The sequence below is a fragment of the Prorops nasuta genome, unplaced genomic scaffold (assembly GCF_024137725.1).
Source record: "Prorops nasuta isolate Cenicafe-Biocafe unplaced genomic scaffold, Cenicafe_Pnas_1.2 PNAS00003, whole genome shotgun sequence".
Classification (NCBI taxonomy): Eukaryota; Metazoa; Arthropoda; class Insecta; order Hymenoptera; family Bethylidae; genus Prorops; species Prorops nasuta.
This window is the reverse complement of record NW_027116800.1, coordinates 10098446-10116117: the sequence shown is the minus strand read 5'-3', so window position 1 is coordinate 10116117 and position 17672 is coordinate 10098446. Positions and strand designations below refer to the sequence as shown.

At 33.6% G+C, this 17672-nt stretch overlaps 4 protein-coding genes across 10 annotated transcripts; 2 read left to right on the top strand and 2 right to left on the bottom strand.

Annotated features, from left to right (window-relative positions):
- Positions 1-548: 548 nt before the first annotated feature.
- LOC136785910 (serine/threonine-protein kinase dyf-5) lies at positions 549-5227 on the top strand. Of its 5 annotated transcripts, none has more exons than XM_066747276.1 (10): positions 549-671; positions 1690-1956; positions 2238-2359; positions 2421-2633; positions 2703-3050; positions 3114-3278; positions 3358-3474; positions 3582-3830; positions 4425-4645; positions 4709-5227. In XM_066747276.1, exons 2-10 carry the CDS (start codon positions 1795-1797, stop codon positions 4822-4824), a joined length of 1713 nt encoding a protein of 570 aa, XP_066603373.1. In that variant the 5' UTR covers positions 549-671; positions 1690-1794; the 3' UTR covers positions 4825-5227. The 5 variants fall into 5 exon arrangements, with proteins under 5 accessions (XP_066603373.1, XP_066603372.1, XP_066603371.1 ...); XM_066747275.1 differs by having other exon boundaries at positions 3582-3866; positions 4425-4642; XM_066747274.1 differs by having other exon boundaries at positions 3582-3866.
- On the bottom strand, positions 5144-10282 carry Ent3 (equilibrative nucleoside transporter 3). Of its 2 annotated transcripts, none has more exons than XM_066747270.1 (9): positions 9817-10282; positions 9596-9750; positions 9406-9534; positions 8290-8364; positions 7976-8199; positions 7600-7894; positions 7133-7320; positions 6831-7071; positions 5144-6699 (listed from the first exon to the last, which is right to left on the bottom strand). In XM_066747270.1, the coding sequence occupies exons 1-9, from the start codon at positions 9984-9986 to the stop codon at positions 6341-6343; spliced, it is 1836 nt and encodes a 611-aa protein (XP_066603367.1). In that variant the 5' UTR covers positions 9987-10282; the 3' UTR covers positions 5144-6340. The 2 variants fall into 2 exon arrangements, with proteins under 2 accessions (XP_066603367.1, XP_066603366.1); XM_066747269.1 differs by having other exon boundaries at positions 5144-6753; positions 9817-10278.
- Positions 10283-10515: 233 nt separating this feature from the next.
- Wbp2 (WW domain binding protein 2) lies at positions 10516-14098 on the top strand. 2 transcript variants are annotated; one of them, XM_066747715.1, is made up of 6 exons: positions 10518-11157; positions 11487-11821; positions 11886-12035; positions 12306-12500; positions 13659-13744; positions 13825-14098. In XM_066747715.1, exons 1-6 carry the CDS (start codon positions 11102-11104, stop codon positions 13870-13872), a joined length of 870 nt encoding a protein of 289 aa, XP_066603812.1. In that variant the 5' UTR covers positions 10518-11101; the 3' UTR covers positions 13873-14098. The 2 variants fall into 2 exon arrangements, with proteins under 2 accessions (XP_066603811.1, XP_066603812.1); XM_066747714.1 differs by lacking the exons at positions 13659-13744; positions 13825-14098 and having other exon boundaries at positions 10516-11157; positions 12306-12902.
- A 149-nt stretch (positions 14099-14247) lies between these two features.
- Positions 14248-17574, bottom strand: LOC136786167 (uncharacterized). The gene is made up of 2 exons (XM_066747713.1): positions 15513-17574; positions 14248-15432 (listed from the first exon to the last, which is right to left on the bottom strand). Exons 1-2 carry the CDS (start codon positions 16278-16280, stop codon positions 15217-15219), a joined length of 984 nt encoding a protein of 327 aa, XP_066603810.1. The 5' UTR covers positions 16281-17574; the 3' UTR covers positions 14248-15216.
- Positions 17575-17672: the final 98 nt, after the last annotated feature.

Below are 17672 nucleotides of genomic sequence, written 5' to 3'. Positions count from 1 at the left end.
GCATTTATTTACGCGTTTTACTAAAGAGTGGAACATTGGTCACTAAGCGAAAATTAGAAGAGATATCTGTGCGCCAATTTTATTGAATAATAGAACATATGAAATAAGATTGTTATAGAGGTTTAACTCAAATTTATATATTTTTTAATTATGCTGTTATTGCAATCGGTGAGCGATAGGTGTGGGAAGAGAAAGAGAGGGGATTGATAGAGAGAGATGAAAAGAGAAATGCAGTTATGGTTATTTTTTCTCGCTTTGAGTTGAATGAATCCGTGATTCGTTATTTTTGTTTAAACCCAAAGAAAACACAAACAATTTATACAATTTTCTTTGTGTTTAACTATTAACTTCATTATAATGTTGCAGTTAATTTGAATTAATCGTTTTATATTAGTATTCAGATGTTATTGGTGTCGTGTGTATACATAAATACCTAATAATACTGAATAATACTCGATCCCCAATCCCTAATATCCCCACTATTATCAAGCAATTGTTTGCTCATCATGTTTCCACGGCAACTGTATACGACGGCATGGCTGCTTTCTTCAGAGTTCAGATTGGTTCACTCACCGTTCAGAAATTCAGAGTTCAGATTTCAGGTTGTCTTAGGTAGTCAGTTTTTGACAGTGACAGTTGCGTATAATGCTACAAGGTCAAACAAGCTCCAAGTAAGCTGTGCATACAGTACATATAAAACGATTTTATATACACAACATGTTATAACGATAATCTTTTAGTTTATAGAATTTTCGATAGTTTCTCTGTTCTTGATTTTTAATATTTTTCATAGTTAATATTTTAGTACATATTATATAAATTAGAATTCATTGTTTTACTGACAATAGATTTAATCTTGTACATGGTTTGTTTACAGTGGAAACAATGAACTGTAGGGAAATTTCTTTCGTGAATAAATATTAAGAACTTTTTGAAATCTGTCTCATATTGCATGTCCGTACGATTTACCCGAATATTACATTACTACACGTACTACATAACAATACAAACGAGAACATGCAAGGCTGTAACAACAACATAACGATTTTCTGCCCTAATGTTTAGTCATTTTACACATTTCTGTAAACAAATCGTATTATTTATATACATAAATATATAGAAAGAACCTCCTTTCGCAGTATCTATTCATTGACATACATCTCAGAAAACTAAGTAAGATAAATCTGTAGCATAAACACACTTGCAAGATATACACGCAAGAGACATAAATTTGCCAGGTCGCGTTCAGAAAAATACATTACTTCAATGTGTTGCCAAACAGGTCATAATGAAATTATACATTCTGACACAGTATACGCTACTATACTAATCATGTGTAAGGTCTTTTTGTTTCGTTAGAATTCTTTCTCCGAGTTATTTCTGGAAATCGATAATATACTCAGCGTGTCGTATATGGACTCTACAAAATACTTGCAAAGGTCATCATAGCATAATGTCAATTAATATCTGATTTCAGTTAACCGCAAAATTTACAAGAATATGGCAAAGTAGTTGTGTTTGTGAAAAAATGCAGAAATAATGGTTTCGCGTGCTTACAGATTTGTATACCGTGATTGATCCTCTAAAATCCCCGAGCAAAACTTATACTGTATATTAACTTGAGATATAGGCTCTTGACAGAATCGATAGTAAGTATTAGTAAGAAGTTGTTTTCTTGGTTCTCTTCAGGGCAAAGCGTAGCAGTAAACATGCGACAAGGACCGGTTAAAGCGCGGCTTGCAAGTTTTTGGAGGGAACTCGAACGATAGGTTAGGAGGCTCCCAGAAGATTCAGATGAAGATGCATCGCTATATAACATTGAATCAGTTGGGCGACGGAACTTTCGGCTCCGTTGTCCTAGGCGAACGAATCGACACTGGCGAGAAGGTGGCCATCAAGAGAATGAAAAGAAAATATTATTCTTGGCAGGAAGCTATGAGTCTTCGCGAAGTAAAGGTTAGTGCTTCCCCCCCCCCCCCTCTCACCTGTTAGAAAACTTGGTCATATTTACGTCATTAGTCACATTCAACAGATATGTAGCAGTTCCGCATCCGCTAGCAAAATACTCATTGTAATTGGTCAGTGAGTTTGAATGGACCAATCATATTGAGTATATTGGTAGCAGCTACGGAGCTACTTCATTATATAACCAGAAATTCGTTTTTTTTAACGTCACTGAGACCAATTTTTGCTATCGGAACCTAGCCTCTCTGACTCACGTGACCTTTAATTTACAGTCGTTAAAGAAACTCAGTCATGCTAATTTGGTCAAGCTGAAAGAAGTAATACGAGAGAACGATGTTTTATATTTCGTATTCGAGTACATGAAAGAGAATCTGTATCAGCTGATGAAGGACAGGTAGCGAGAGATTCTTTAAAATTCTTTGTACTCATTTGATACTTACATGTTCCATTTTTAGGGAAAAATTGTTCCCTGAGCCGGTTATCAGAAATATGGTATATCAAGTATTACAAGGCCTGGCATTCATGCACAAGCACGGATTCTTCCATCGCGATATGAAGCCTGAAAATTTACTGTGCATGGGACCGGAATTGGTAAAAATTGCTGATTTCGGATTGGCTAGAGAAATTAGATCGAGGCCACCTTACACGGATTATGTATCGACTAGATGGTATTTTATTATCCATTGCGTAAATTGTTGGTAAACAAATAGAAACAGGTAGTATGTTTTTTCTTGAAGGTACAGAGCACCAGAAGTACTGCTTCACTCAACAACATACAACAGCCCGATAGACATCTGGGCGGTTGGCTGTATCATGGCAGAGCTTTACACGTTCAGGCCTTTGTTTCCTGGAAAAAGCGAGATTGACGAGATTTTTAAAATTTGTTCGGTGATCGGTACACCAGATAAGGACGATTGGCCAGAAGGCTATCAGTTGGCAGCAGCGATGAATTTCAAGTTTGCTGAGTTTACTCGCACGCCTCTTGGTGCACTTATACCGAACGCCAGCGAGGAAGCTATCTTGCTTATGGAAGATATGCTCCAATGGAATCCTATTAAGAGACCCACGGCTCAACAATCATTAAGGTATCGGTGAAACTCGTCGGATCCTTCAAAATCTAGACAAAACTAAAGATTTTTTCATTTCAGATACCCTTATTTCCAAATAGGTGTACCAAATGTAGTCAGTAGCAAAAAGATCGGCGTAACTTCTCAACGTGAGCTCGTAATGAATAAAGTGAATTTACCACCAGCTATACCTAAACAGTACAATTATGCCAAACAAGAAATTATTAACAGCTTGGTGGAAGTCAGGTAAAAATCCGAAAGGTGAAATAGTCATAAGAGTTGATCATGTTTTTAACAAGAAATTTGTCTAATGTATCTCACGTAGGCCTGAAGAGAAACTGGTCGACGTGCAGAAGCAGCCAGTGTTGCCATTGTTGAGTCATAGCAATCGAAAGCGAGAGTCGAATAAGTGGGACGAGAACGATTTTGCGGATCTTTTGGGGTGCGTTCCAAGAATTAAATAGTAGACCCGTATAAACGCAGTCTTGCCTGTATCGGGATCGTATTCTTACTATTTCGTTTAAATTCTCATATCTGTCCACGAAAAAGGAGCAAAGTCATGCCTGAGACAAGAAACGCAAGACTCGTACCGGAACGGTTATACAGAAGGGAGAATCGTGCCAATTGGAATACGAATTATGCAATAGAGAAGAGTCCTAGGGGTTCCAATAAGCAACAAGGCAGTGCCAAGTGGAGCGCACAGCCATTAAATACCGAGCAGTCGTTGAGAAATTGGCAACAGCCAGTGAAAAACCCAAGGAAGCTCTCCGCCAAACAGCATTACCTCAGTGTCGCTCGGTACGTCGCTGGCCAGAGCACAAATTTACCCTCCAGGTATCATCATTCTCAAAATTTTGTCCTACCCCTTCTCGCCCTTTTCGCCCTTCCAGTATTTTTCGCAATTGCACTCCTATATCGTCAACAAATTCTTCAAACTGCCCTTAGCATTTTATCGTCATTCTCATCCATTTATTCAAAGCCGAAACCTGTCGAATGCTCGCTTAAACGTAACTTCACGGATCTTCTTAATCATCCAGCAATTAAATTATTGAGCAAAAATACGCTTTTCTTTTTATTTTATTTCTCAACATTCGCGCTCAAAGTTTTCAACTTTATCATAGCATTCATCTTGGCATTTCTCTTCTATATTAAGACAAGTCTCTTGATCTTTCTCAAATATTTTCTCGCATTTAACAATATGATTTTTGATATTATTTCGTTGTATCTATTTTTATAATGTTCTAAGTTGTATGATTTTAAAGAAAAAGAAATGCGAATAAAATTGTTCTTGTGAGTTCTCTTATTACTAGTATTTATTCAGCGGTAATATTAATAGTTGTTTTCTTTTTTTTTTTTTTCTTTTCTTTCTTTTTTTTATTTTTATGCTTTAAGAAACGAAGATGGCGATACAAATCGGCCGATTCTGGTGCTAAATGGAGTCACTGCTCAGCCGACATCGGCGAAATTTGAAGAGTTCAACGATTCTTTCGGTTGGCCCAAAGATAATATTGAGAACAATCAGTCGAGGCCACATTTCCTGTTGCGCAATCGTTATATCAGTGAGCAGAGCTCGAAACTACCATATACCAATGTCTACAATGTGCAGAACGGTAGTGAGTATTTTTGCTGCTTTTTATATATTCTGTATCATTTATTTGTTATGCTTGTATCAATAGAGGCAGCGAATAAACCAACAATGCAGACAAATCTATTCGGCACTATATTGAATGCAAGGGGCACCACTGGACTTCACGGTGGTCATACCGACTGGGTCTCAAGGTACTTAAAATGACCTGGCTATATATATATATATATATATATATATATGATTCCAAAGATTTTAAAAGTGCCTTTTCAACGTCACTTGACTGTGATAAAATTTATTTGGGCGACGTTAATCGAACAATCACAATCCTTCTACAAAATATCCTTTTAAGGGACCTATTTTTTAACCCTGCACAGAGATTAGTGAAATAAACAAGTTTCCGTCAGTATGGATGACTGGATGTGTGTCTCGCATAGAGTATATGTAGGATTGTATTATTTATGCGTACGAGTAACATCGATTTGCATCTTTGGTGCAAGGAAAAGATAAATAATTTAGTGCTCTATATTATCATATTATGTATATTTACTGTTTGTACATATCGAGTTAACGAAATACTGAATAAATTCTATTCAGATTTGTAAAAAAATTGTTTAATTTATGATCTAAAATGAAAGGGTCGATAAGGAATTGGTAGTAGAAAAGAAAAGTGAGATAAATCAGAGAAATTGAGTTTAACAATTGATACAATCTTTGGAAGTGGGCTTGAGGAATGCAAGAAATGATTTTTATTTTTTTACTTATGTATTTTTTAAATCGATCACGAGCCCATAAAGATTTGATTATAGTAACATTAGTCTAAGGAATGAAGACAAACAATATTTTAAAAATATTTTAATTTATGCAGCAAGGAAAATATACATGCGCATGCTATAAATATAGTTATTTAACATTTTTTCCTAGATGTAATAGTCGACTTCCATTGATAAATGGAGCTCGTTTCTCTCTCTATAGGCCCGGACATTCTTAAAAAAAATATTTCTCTTACGTTCTGGGCTGTCTCTATCGCTGCCTATAGTAATAAACTTAATTGATAATGAATTCTGGCAAAGAAAAAGAAGAACAAGGGTAGTATAGATAATGGCACAAAGGTATTTTTACCTAAGTGTATTTTGGTGCAAGGGTATTTTGACCCAAAAGGATTTTGTCCCGAAAAACGGCAATGTTCAGATCATTGAACGCCGAGATTGTAATGTTATCGACGATTACGCAACATTACAATCTGGGCGTTCAATGATCTGAACATTGCTGTTTTTCGGGACAAAATCCTTTTGGGTCAAAATATCCTTGTGCCAAAATACACATAGGTAAAAATACCTTTGTGCCATTATCTATACTACCGAACAAGTATTACGGAAATGGCCAAAGAGAAATAATTATAACGAGAACTCTTGACAACTCGAATTTTACAAAAATGTTTTTCACGAGTCGATCTTTTCCAACTGTCTTGTCGCTCGTGTCTTTGGATATGTTTGACATTGGGATGAGAGTAAAATGGATTTGATTGTTCAACATTGTATTCTAAATTGGAAGAATAATAATTTTATATTGCAAATTGAAAAACGTACTTTTTGCGACGAAAGTTATAAAATCTTCTAAAGAGAAGTAACACTTGATATAATTGAAAAAATCAATCGTTATTATCGTTAATAGCTTTCGAAGGATGAAACTGTTTAAAGGATGAAAGACGAATGTTAAATGTTTAATGCTGCAAAATTGCATTGGTAATGGCGGTGGTAGCATTGGTAATGACTTTGGGCAAAACACTGGCTGCCGACGTATCGGTAATTGCGCTAGTAGCCAAGGTAGTTGTATTGGATACATTGGAGATGAAAGTAGTGGTCAGTAAGGTGGAAAGTAAAGTGGTTGCTGTAGTTTGAAGTTTCGGCGTCGAAGTAATCTTTTGAACGACGACTGTAGGTAGGATGGGTAAACTGGAAGACACCGTGCTCGTAAGAATTTCCAATGTTGTGTTCAAAGCCTCAACAGGAATTTTTGATGATTTTGGGCAAATGTCTTTTGCCTGAACGGCCGGGCCAAGGCAAGCGTCCATCATATAAGCTAGCAATGAGCCGATCGTTAAACCCGTTGTATAGGAAAGTGTCATAATGTTACCTGAAACAGTGAAGAAGAGTAAGAAGAGACGAAAGAAACGAGTAATAAGAATGTATACAGAATAAATAAAAATATACCAGCCAATTCTCGATGTTCTTCCGGTACTTTGCTCGGAGCCTGTATCATTGGTATACTACCTACAATCCCATTCGTCAGTCCTAATAGCCATGAGAACAATAATGGGTAACATTCACCGGATAATATGGGTGCCTCTCTAGGTATTGCGCAAAGTAAGAACAACGGGATTAATATTACTCTGGCAGTTGAAAAATATAACAGCTGCGTACGCTTCCATTCATAAGGGATCGACGCGAATACCTGTTCACATAAAGGGAGTGATTACAAAAAATCATTCTTGTCGTAATTTCGAATTTTCTACCTTTCCAAGAAGATCGGAGGCATTGAAAGCTGTCATCAGTATGACTGGCATCCAAGACTCGAATTTACAGGAAATTATCTCAGATACTATTCCAGGGTATAGGCAGAGGGTGACGAAATAAGCAACACCAATGCTGGCCATATAAGGGAAGATCAATTTGGCGACTTCAAGTCTGGCCAACAAACCACCTGTCCCCAAAAAGAATACTGCATCGCTTTTGTATATTACAGAAACAAAAAAATACTTGATTCAAATAAATATTGCTTTCAATATTGACAATGAAATATTTTACTTAATTTAAATAAATATTATTTGAATCGTATTCACTTTAATTTAAATATATTAAAATTAATTTGACACTATTAAATATTTGTTAAAACTAAGTAAAACATTTTATTGTGAATATTCAAAGCAAAATTGTTTTGAATTAAATAAATGTTTTTTATTATATAAGAGAGTATAGCAACGTTTTATCGTGGCCCAAGGTCGTTTACTAGCAGCAGCCTGACTCGCAAAAGTTCCTCTCATGACCACGACGTCTTCCACTTTATAAGTAGGACCAGTAGCTGCACTTGTGCTACCAGTTGCATTATTACCAACACCACCAGCGTATCCTGGGGGTGGACCATTTGGCTCGTATACAGGATTACTGAATGAAAATGCAGAATGATCGTCTTTGGTAGCCGGAGGACTGCTTTGTATCTTCAAGATTCCATAATGAGCTTTTGATGCTTCACCAACCACTTGCTCCAACGGATCCATCTTTCAAGCAGACATTACAAAGAGCTTGGCTTATGCAGGGCATCTATTTCAAACATTTATATCGAATGTATCGAAACATACTAAACCGACGTCTTCGGCTGGCTCTAGCGTGATCCTGTTCCGTTCCTGACACAGTTTTACATAGAACTGGACAAAGTCAGTCTTTCGTACAATTTGATGAAGCACGAAGCACATCAGTATCGTCATATTCGAGAGAATGAAGAACATCGATGTATTCCTTCGCTCATCCCCCAATAAAGATTTCGTAAGGATTCGATTTATCGATACCCAAAATCCAGCAACGCCTGCAACATTTATATATATATCATATTAGATCTTTTTAATTTTGTTCACTCATTCTATCCTAGGTTTTTTTGTTTATTATTTATATTTACTTTCTCCAGTCATGACGGCCTGCGTATATCTGCTGGGAAGCATCGATGTGTAACCATAAAAACTCGATTGTTGAACTTGAAAATTTGAAAGTATTAAAAGTTTAATTTGCTTTATTTATATACACGTTTACTTAAACTCGCCCCAGAATATGAATATTAAAACTGTATTTATTTCTGTAATTAAGAGAGTATAACATTTTTTTTGTAATACCTTCTTGGGCCTAAATAATAAGGACTTTCGGAAAGGTTCTGTGCCAAAAATTAACATCTATAGTTTACGCAAGTAAATGGATTTTTGCAGGCGCTCTCTTGGACGAATTAAGGTAAAAACTGTATATGGTATGCAGGGTAATTTAATCGGAATATGTTTAACTCTAGGAATATGTTACGTTTATACATAGGAAGAAAGTTGAAGTAATGCCTCTTGCATTTTTTTGTCATTTTAATTTGTTTCTACATATAATGCCAATAACAATTTATCGTATTTATTTTTATTTCATCTAGAGGAAAGCAATTCATTTGCATAGAAATATAAAATTTTTAGAGGTAAATGGACTAATATGTTTGAAATAAACTTGAATAAATTCTGTTACTAAAATATGATTTATACAGATGTAACATTGTTATTGATGCTGTATCCCGAAAAAATTAAAGAGACAAAATAGTAAGAGGGATTTTAAGTTTTTTTCTATGTATGCAATAAATTAATTCAAATTACATATACAGGGCACCTCAGAATTGTTACACTGCAAAACTTAGATAGAAAGGCCGGTTCCAAGAAAGCTCTTATACAAATTTTGAATTTTTAAAATATTTTCCGAGTCATATAACAACATGTTTACAAAAATTGTTATACGCAATGGTAAATATTAATAATATTAAAACAATTTATAAGAATTTGTTATAAATATTATTAATATTTATCAAGCTACATAACAATTTATGAAGATTCTTGGTTTAAATATATTGTTTTATAACTCGGAAAATATTAATAATATTAAAAAATTATATAAGCTTTCTTCTCAGAATCGGCCCTTCTATATATATCTATAGGTTTTCCTGCTTGACCAACAGTTTCTAAGACACCTGTGTATGCTTGATTGTTCGTTTATTTACCTGTACATCCGAGGGAAACCACTGCGACAGCAATTAAATTAATATTATAGGAGGTAGCTACTCCAAAAAGTTCCCACCAAATCTCGCATATTATTACGAAATTTAATGTAACGAATGATACCAGGTAGCCTGTAATCAAATAATGCTTTAGTTTTTATTTTTTTTTATTTCGTTTCCTTCCAAAACTTACCAAAAGTTATTCTGGTGTTTAGGGACAAAGTTTCCACCAAGATGTTATTTGCAAAGACTGCGAAAAATGCCATGGCGATGTACACAACTGACATGTCAAATACAACGGTAGTTTCGGGATACCTCGCTTGAAAGTAATCCACGGCGATGATGAAACTATATATATGGAAAATAAAACTTTATACCGTTTGTTTTTTTTATTTATAAAAATATAATGGCAACCTGTTGTAGGGCAAGAGGAATCCTATCCCGCCAAGGATCAGAGCCAGATAAATAAAGTTGAATTTGTCAACTGGAGGAGAGAGGTGGGCCAGACCATTGGAAAATTTGAATTCATTCATCCCGCGGGCTTTGCCCAACTGCACATAACCGCGACTCAAATTTTCATCCATTTCGTCGAAATGAACGATTAAGCGATCCCCGCAGCCAGCACAGTCGTCAAATCTGTAGAATATTTCCTCTCCCCCCCTCCCCCCCTTCTGGCTATTGCTCTCTTTTTAAATTTATAAATCTTTACTTTTAAGGATACATCCTTGCTCAATTCCACTTTTACTAGAAGCACTGTCTCTTACTCCACTTGTTATCAAACTTCCCCAACAAAGATCTGCTTCTTTCCGTTTTATACTGTCAGGAAAACTCGTTATATATGCTCCAAACCAATAATTCCACGGTTCCAACTATCGCTATATAATATTCTGTTCTGTGTTCTCCCTTTCTCTTTACTTTACTACCTTGCTTTCTTGGTTTGATGCTTTGACGCATGCTTTTGAAGCTTTAAAATTTACCACATTGATTTCTGCGCGCGCATCCGTTATTTTCTATGTACGAGATATTTGTAATTGTGTGAGTGCGAATGCCAACGTTCCCGCCGTGTCAGTGCCGCCACTGCCGCTATAATAACCTGCGCAGTCCACGTTCCACGCAGTTTCAATGCCCGCTATTTTTCAATTATCCACGTTTTTTCTTTTATATAAATTCTCTTTGATTATTAAAACTCTTTAATTTTTTATTTTTTTTTAGCTTTGCAAATCCTATGTAATTAGTTGGGGTATGAAGTGTTTTAATAAATTACGTAGGATTGTACTGGCAGGAGAAAAATATGAATCATCGTGGTCAATGTTAATATATAGTATCTTATGACATGTATATACACTGATTGCATAGGTGGATGCAATCTGTGCAATCGGAATATTTTTCGCTTATACTTAGGTCCAAGGATTAATGATACATAAAAGTGTAAAGGACAAAGCACACGTTTAAGCGATAAATGCGCTAAAAGGGTAAAAGAGTGAGAAGGAGAGAGGAAATTTACGATTATTGGTACTGTTCCATTGCTCTTTGGGTCTGGCTTATATCTGCCGTCAGACGTCAGTGCCGTCTGCTTCTACTATCCTATTCTCATTTATCGTATGGATCAGCTGACAGCAAGAACGGAACATCGCTCACACCCTAAATCTCAATTTTTTAGTATTTTTCCGCAGTTTGGTTGAGAGAAATCGTGTAAAACATGTCGCTCAACACAGCACACACCAACGGAGGAGTTCTTATACATTCGGGAGAATGGTATGCTGCACAATTATTCCTGAGATCCAATTCTAACCAACTTGTCAACTTCTCTCTTTCGAATATTCTCGGTTATGACGTTGCAACGTAATAACACCGTGGCCTTCCTACCACTGTTTTTCTCCAATCTTTCGACCGTTTTCTTATAAGTTCATTTATTTCAATTCGTTTTAGCTATTATTTCTTAGTTAATGAGTTAATCTCTGCAATTTCATTATTATTTAATAATTATTTTTAAACTTGAGAAAGCTCTAACATCTTTTTACTGTATATCCTCAATCTAGAAATTCTTTCACCATAAAGATTAACTTTTCTGTTTTCCCTTCCAGTATATTATTATTTTGTGACAATGTCACAATGGATTTTCATGGACAAGAGCAACCAGAGTTTATTGGAACGAAGCGTGGTCGACTATATCTAACTACACATCGAATGATTTTTAATGCTAAAGATCAGAAAGAAAAGATGCAATCCTTTAGTTTTCCTTTTGTGACATTGAACGAAGTTGAATTGGAGCAGCCAATCTTTGGTGCTAATTATATCAAAGGCAAAGTCAGAGCACAACCTAATGGGAATTGGATAGGAGAGTGCAAATTTAAACTGCATTTTAAAAGTGGAGGTGCAATTGAATTTGGTCAGGCAATGTTAAGAGCAGCATCAATGGGTAATTTTCATTTAGTAACTAATTTCTAAGCAATACATTTGTATTTGTTTTTTTCCTTTTTAAGCCCAACGTAACAACCATGATGATGCACCACCTCCTTATCAGCCCCCATCAACTGACTGGTATGCAGCACCACCACCAGCTTACCAGGCAGCTCCGTCAGGTTATTATGGATGGATGCCTCCAACAAATGTATTCCCTGATATGCCACCAGGTGGAAGATCATATTTTTATATTCTGCCTGTCCCACTCTTTTTCTAAAAATTTAATCTCTTACCTGAGTACTCTAATTTTTGCCATCTATATTTATTTTTCCAGTTCAATGCATGTATATTGTTATTATGTTATTGATATTATTATCTAGTTTTTCTATTTCTTTATTATGAAAAACTAAGTTCCACGTTCTAATATATTCTATATATATGTTGTATAATACTTTTATTTATTTTGAATAAAGCCTGTTAAGTAAATATTACTTTTACAGCAAACACCGTTTTTATGACGGATATGCCTCCCCCTTATCCAGGCATAAATCAGCCTTATGTCAGTGGTGGAACTGCTCCACAACAAGGGGCATGGGGTGGAGCTGGCCAGCAACAAGGCTGGGTACCTCCTCAGCAGAATAATGTTCCTGCATGGGGTAATCCAAATTACAATGGTCAACCAATGTCTCAAGCAGGTGCGTATCCATATGGCCAACCAAACTATAATAATTATCCACAAAATCCGCCACCATATTCTTCACCATATCCACAAGGCAGTACTTATTCTCAACATGGAACAAATACTTTAAATAATCCTTACAATCCATATACTCAACAATACTGATTCAATTTATTACTTCTATATTGAACCACTGTTTATATTTAATATAAAAATATAACAAAAGTTTTTTTTATTCAATATATAATTAAACAAATACATATACACTTTTTAATATATGCAAATAAATTCGTCCAATGCCTATTGACAATCTTTGTATGCTTTCAAGAAAAAAAATTAATTATATTACTTTTAAAAAATAAAGCTTTCTAGCGTTAACTTTAATGTCATTATAAGACGAAATTAAATACTAAGAAAATACCAGATGCTGTTTTTATTTAAACCTGTCAAACTGGAAGACGGATTGTTACACACAGAAAAGTAATTTTCCTAAATTTCGGCGTGCTTGGCATTCGCGGTACCTTCTTGTTCACCTATTAAACTTGAAAGTTTTTAATATTATGCAATGCTCTTGCATAACTCTGCGCTTTGGCTATACTGGAGTCTAGACGACTTTCACTGAGGCTCAGTTATTATTTCATAGTTGTTATAGATGGTCCTAGTAAATTTAAAGAAACTCTTAGCGAAAGAAAAATCTGACTTAATGTTTTCAATTTTCGATATTATCAAATCATTAAATAGCTATGTTTCGAAATTTATGGAACTATTTAAGATTTACAATTTGAATGAATCGCAAAGGAATCGTTGACATAAAAATTTCTATTGTAAATATTTTACTGAGATCAGTAATACCTGCGTTCCGCCAGTGTTTTTAAGAAAAATAATCGTTGAATATAATGATAGTGCTGTGCTAGCGTATTAGAATTTTCGTACGTTATTTATTAAACAATTAAGTAAGATAATTTTCATTACAAAACTCGTTAAACCCTTTTACTTGGAAGACTGCAATTAACCAGAATAATAAAACATTGAAAAAAATTATTAAAATGCCACAAAATAATAAGTTTACTCCAACTAATATTTATGGCTGTATGTTTGTTTTTTACTTTTTTTTAACATCAACTCAGTTTACTTATTTATCGATTCATTTTCAAATGTTATTTCTACTGTTTAGATGCCAAGGCTGCTGAAGCTGCACAAAGTGCATATTATGATCCAAATAGACCACAGTGTGCCTACGTTCCTCCACCTGCGTACTATGTAAGCAAAAAATTAAAATAATATTTTCTCCCTTTTTTATTATTGGCTAAAGGATTGACTGTGATTTTCAAATATTATAGGAAAGTCCGCCAAGCTTCCAGCAAGCCACGGAAAAGAAAGATCAATGAAGCTAAAATAATGTAATGCGTCGTACTGATATATACCGAGCAAGTAACGCGTACATTAAATATTCAAAGAATTATAAACGTTATATTTTCACATTCATCATGAACTGTCATGTACATTCCATTATTATTATTTTTTAACAAAGAGGCAAAGCTGTGGTTGAATATTGCTGTAGCTTTCAAATGTAAAAAATACGTTTTCACTTATTAAAAAATTTATAATTATTCACATGCTCTTTATACAAACTTTGAAACTATCCAACAAATAAACTATTAGAGTAATTTACTTATTATATGCTATTTCCTACTCAGCAAATTAATTGTTATGTATTATGTTTGTTATATTGCATTTATATTGCCAAGTAGGAAATTGCACCAAACGAGGACTTTACTAAATATTATGTTTATTGGATGTGAGGTATTATAGATTTTCATATTAAAAACAATAAAGATATAACAGCATTTTTGAAGATTTACACACATTTCACAATTTAAATGGTATTATGGTATATCTTCATCAATATTTAGTATTTTTAGTTAATAATTGTTATGTATTTAAAAAATGGAATGACTAAGTTCTGCGCATTTAAACATAAGCGTAAAAAAAGCTCGATATATGTAATATGGAATTAAATGGAGCATGAGGGATGTATGTACTTTTACGATAGTTTATTAGTCGTTTTAAAGAATGTACAGCATGGTTTTTCGTACATTGGCAATATAAAAAGTTGTGAAATAACCAATAACCAACAATCTTCATTCATTCTTATAGATTACAAGTCAGTCTTACAAACTGGAAGTTCATAAGCTTCCAGCTATGTCGTTTTTTTACTTACATGAATTAACCAAAATTAACTCCCCACCCTCTCCATTTTAAATATCTATTCAGGGGGAAAGTATTTAAATCAAAAGGAGTATTTTCCTTGTGGTAACTTTTGAATATTAATCCTTCACCATTGGTTTATTAAAGAGACCTATTTGTTATAGTGCATGCAGAAAGTTTTATTAAACATCAGCAATATCAAATGTTAATAATTTTTGACTAGTTTTTCATAATGGCAAAGCACATTGACCTTATACCAATTATTTAAATTATTTTATGGCACTTTAGTCAACGTATGTTATATAAGTTCGTATTTACAATTCTAAAATATATTAAAAATATGTTTCTACACAATATTTACACATATATAGATAAAAATCATTTTTCATTAAGCCATTACAATTATAGCAATCAAATGTTACACAAGAGTATTAATAAATTATAGTTTAAATACTCCTGTCTTCCTCACTTCAGTAAAATTTGTACTTGTAAAATTAGATTAATTTTTAACAGATCTGAACTTCCTATCCATATTCAGAGGTTAAAGTCAAACTAAATTTTCCATTTTCCACATATGTTCCATGATACCAGATTCTAGTATCTAATAAAATAATATCTCCAGTATCAACTGTAAAATTAAATGGCTTGCAAATGTAATCGCATTCTGGTGTAGGGGCAACAGTCCATATTTTACTGCCCAAAATTTGCCCTTGCCACATTAGCCTTGGTATATAATCCAACTGAAAATCAAATGAATTTGTTACAAGGATAATGCCTAAGATAAAATTCATACACATTGTGTACAAAGAGAAATACATACGTGCATAATGGCTCCTTGATCATACCCTAGGAATATGTAATTAGTTTGTGGGATCTCTGCATCATCAGGTAAAAAATTTGGTGGCTCATAGAATTGTTTCATATGCTCCAAAACTTGGGGATGACAATTTTTCCATCCAACGTACCAGGGATGTTTGCCATCTTTATTGTTTGCTCTATCATCAGTCATTGCAAATACATCCTTCAGACTGGTAAAATTACTTTTAAAATGTAAAAATTGACATTCCTCTTCAATGGATTCATAAGCACCATTAATATTTTCATAAAGATTATGAAAATATTTTAAATTAAATATCTTTGATGCTTCCCAGTGATTGGCAGCATTTTTTATAATTATAGGTTTGGAAGAATATGCATATGGCTTGAATGTATCTTTGGTTAGATTAGATAATATTAATGCTGATTCAACAGTACGACAATAATCACAATTGGATACTGGACGTGTAAACTCCCATACAAAATAATTATTAGGTACAAAGCATTTAGTACCATAAAAACTTCTTATAACTTCATCAATATAAGAATATCTTAAACAACAACTGGAAAACAGCAGTATAACAAGTGCAACAAATGATTTTCTTAAGTATTGTATATTATTAGTAGCCACTTCTTTTTGTTCTTCTGCATGATTTGTTTTCAGGCAAACTAATTTCAATTCCCTATAAGTAGCACCATTCTTTAAAAAATGTTCAGTCAGAGTAAAAAATGTCTCTTCAATAATCTTTATGTGATTTTCATCATCTGCCATATCCACGTATCATAGATATTTACTTTTAATATTTCCCTACTGCTACAATGTTAGAGTAATAATTGTCTCAGTAATTATACAATTGTTAGCACAAGGTAAACAAATTAAAACCAAAAACAAGTAGTATTTGGTCAAAATTGACAATATTCACTTTTAATTATGCATGTATGTAGTATATGTAGCAGAGATATAATACACACACAAATATAACCTGGCCTTGAGCCATTTGTCTTGGAGAATGTTAGAGAAACTATTATTGATTACAGCATGGGATGGACAGCATCAACAGCACAGGATGAATACTTTCACATTTTCATCTGTTCTCATTGGTGGAGAGATCTTCATTCCATTTAATTTCCCTCTTTCTCACTTCTTTTCGTTTCTCAATTCATCCTCCATCTGTCACATCTGTTTCTTGAATGAGAGAAGCTGTCTTACCTACTTGTAACTCTCTGTAATCCAATACCCTATAATAGGCAGCTTCCTGTTGCTTTCCTCTATTAAAAGAAATAGCTCCTCTCTCTTTCTCTCTCTGTCTCTGTCTCTCCCCCTCTTTCTTTTTTAAGATGACAGATGCCTTTTGATATATCTGTTCCTTTCTACTAATAAAAATTTAATTTAAAATTAGCTATAAAGGTTTTAATATATATTACCAAAAAAATATGAATAAACAAAAACATACATATTTTTTCTTTATTAAATTTTAACCATCATTAACTTTATAAAAAATGTCAGGGATATTATAACAATCAATATTATATCATTCTTAAAAGCATTTACTTTATATCAAATCACAAAACATAATGTACAGATTTTTTTAAACAAATTTCTGATATTTAGTTTGCAAATGATAATTGCTGCTGTTTTGTAACTAGGGTAAAATTTTGATTTGTCTTTTCTCCCATTACATAATACACGGTATAAAACTTAATTTACAATATCTATAGTATACTAAATAATCTACAATTTTTTTGCTCATATGGACACAACTCTTCTATTTATAATATTTTTTTCTCTTTTGTCCTTTGCTTATAGGCCAATGTGAAAATAGGTGAACATGATTTACATTATTTTTTATTTGGCATGAAATTCGTTGTTATATTTTATACATAAATCACCATTATAATTATAGTGATAGAAAATTTGTATCACAAAGTATTACTAAAGATTTTCTTAACGATAAACCATTTTTCTTAAACATGTATCTTTTTCAAGCTTGACTAAAATAAAAATTGATTTTGAAAAGATTATCACATATTAGCGGAAAATAAAAATTTGTATCCGGTGTCAGTTTTTCTTCAAAATTTCAAAGTTAAAATTAGTGTGCTGCATTTTTCTTTATTTGAAACAGTCAGGAAAGATTTGTAAATATGGAATACTATTTTCTTCCTA

Bases quoted from the DNA above. Each gene is read 5' to 3' on its own strand.
- Wbp2 (XM_066747714.1), top strand. From the start codon at position 11,102: ATGTCGCTCAACACAGCACACACCAACGGAGGAGTTCTTATACATTCG. The intron at 11,158-11,486 runs GTATGCTGCACA...TTTCCCTTCCAG, and splicing joins CTTATACATTCGGGAGAATG to TATATTATTATTTTGTGACA. The intron at 12,036-12,305 runs GTGGAAGATCAT...TTACTTTTACAG, and splicing joins ATTCCCTGATATGCCACCAG to CAAACACCGTTTTTATGACG.
- LOC136785910 (XM_066747271.1), top strand. From the start codon at position 1,795: ATGAAGATGCATCGCTATATAACATTGAATCAGTTGGGCGACGGAACT. The intron at 3,475-3,581 runs GTGCGTTCCAAG...TCCACGAAAAAG, and splicing joins GATTTTGCGGATCTTTTGGG to GAGCAAAGTCATGCCTGAGA. The intron at 3,867-4,424 runs GTATCATCATTC...TTATGCTTTAAG, and splicing joins AGCACAAATTTACCCTCCAG to AAACGAAGATGGCGATACAA.
- Ent3 (XM_066747269.1), bottom strand. From the start codon at position 9,986: ATGGATGAAAATTTGAGTCGCGGTTATGTGCAGTTGGGCAAAGCCCGC. The intron at 9,535-9,595 runs GTAAGTTTTGGA...ATTTGATTACAG, and splicing joins AAACACCAGAATAACTTTTG to GCTACCTGGTATCATTCGTT. The intron at 7,072-7,132 runs GTAGAAAATTCG...TTATGTGAACAG, and splicing joins CCTCCGATCTTCTTGGAAAG to GTATTCGCGTCGATCCCTTA.
- LOC136786167 (XM_066747713.1), bottom strand. From the start codon at position 16,280: ATGGCAGATGATGAAAATCACATAAAGATTATTGAAGAGACATTTTTT. The intron at 15,433-15,512 runs GTATGTATTTCT...TTTGATTTTCAG, and splicing joins ATCAAGGAGCCATTATGCAC to TTGGATTATATACCAAGGCT.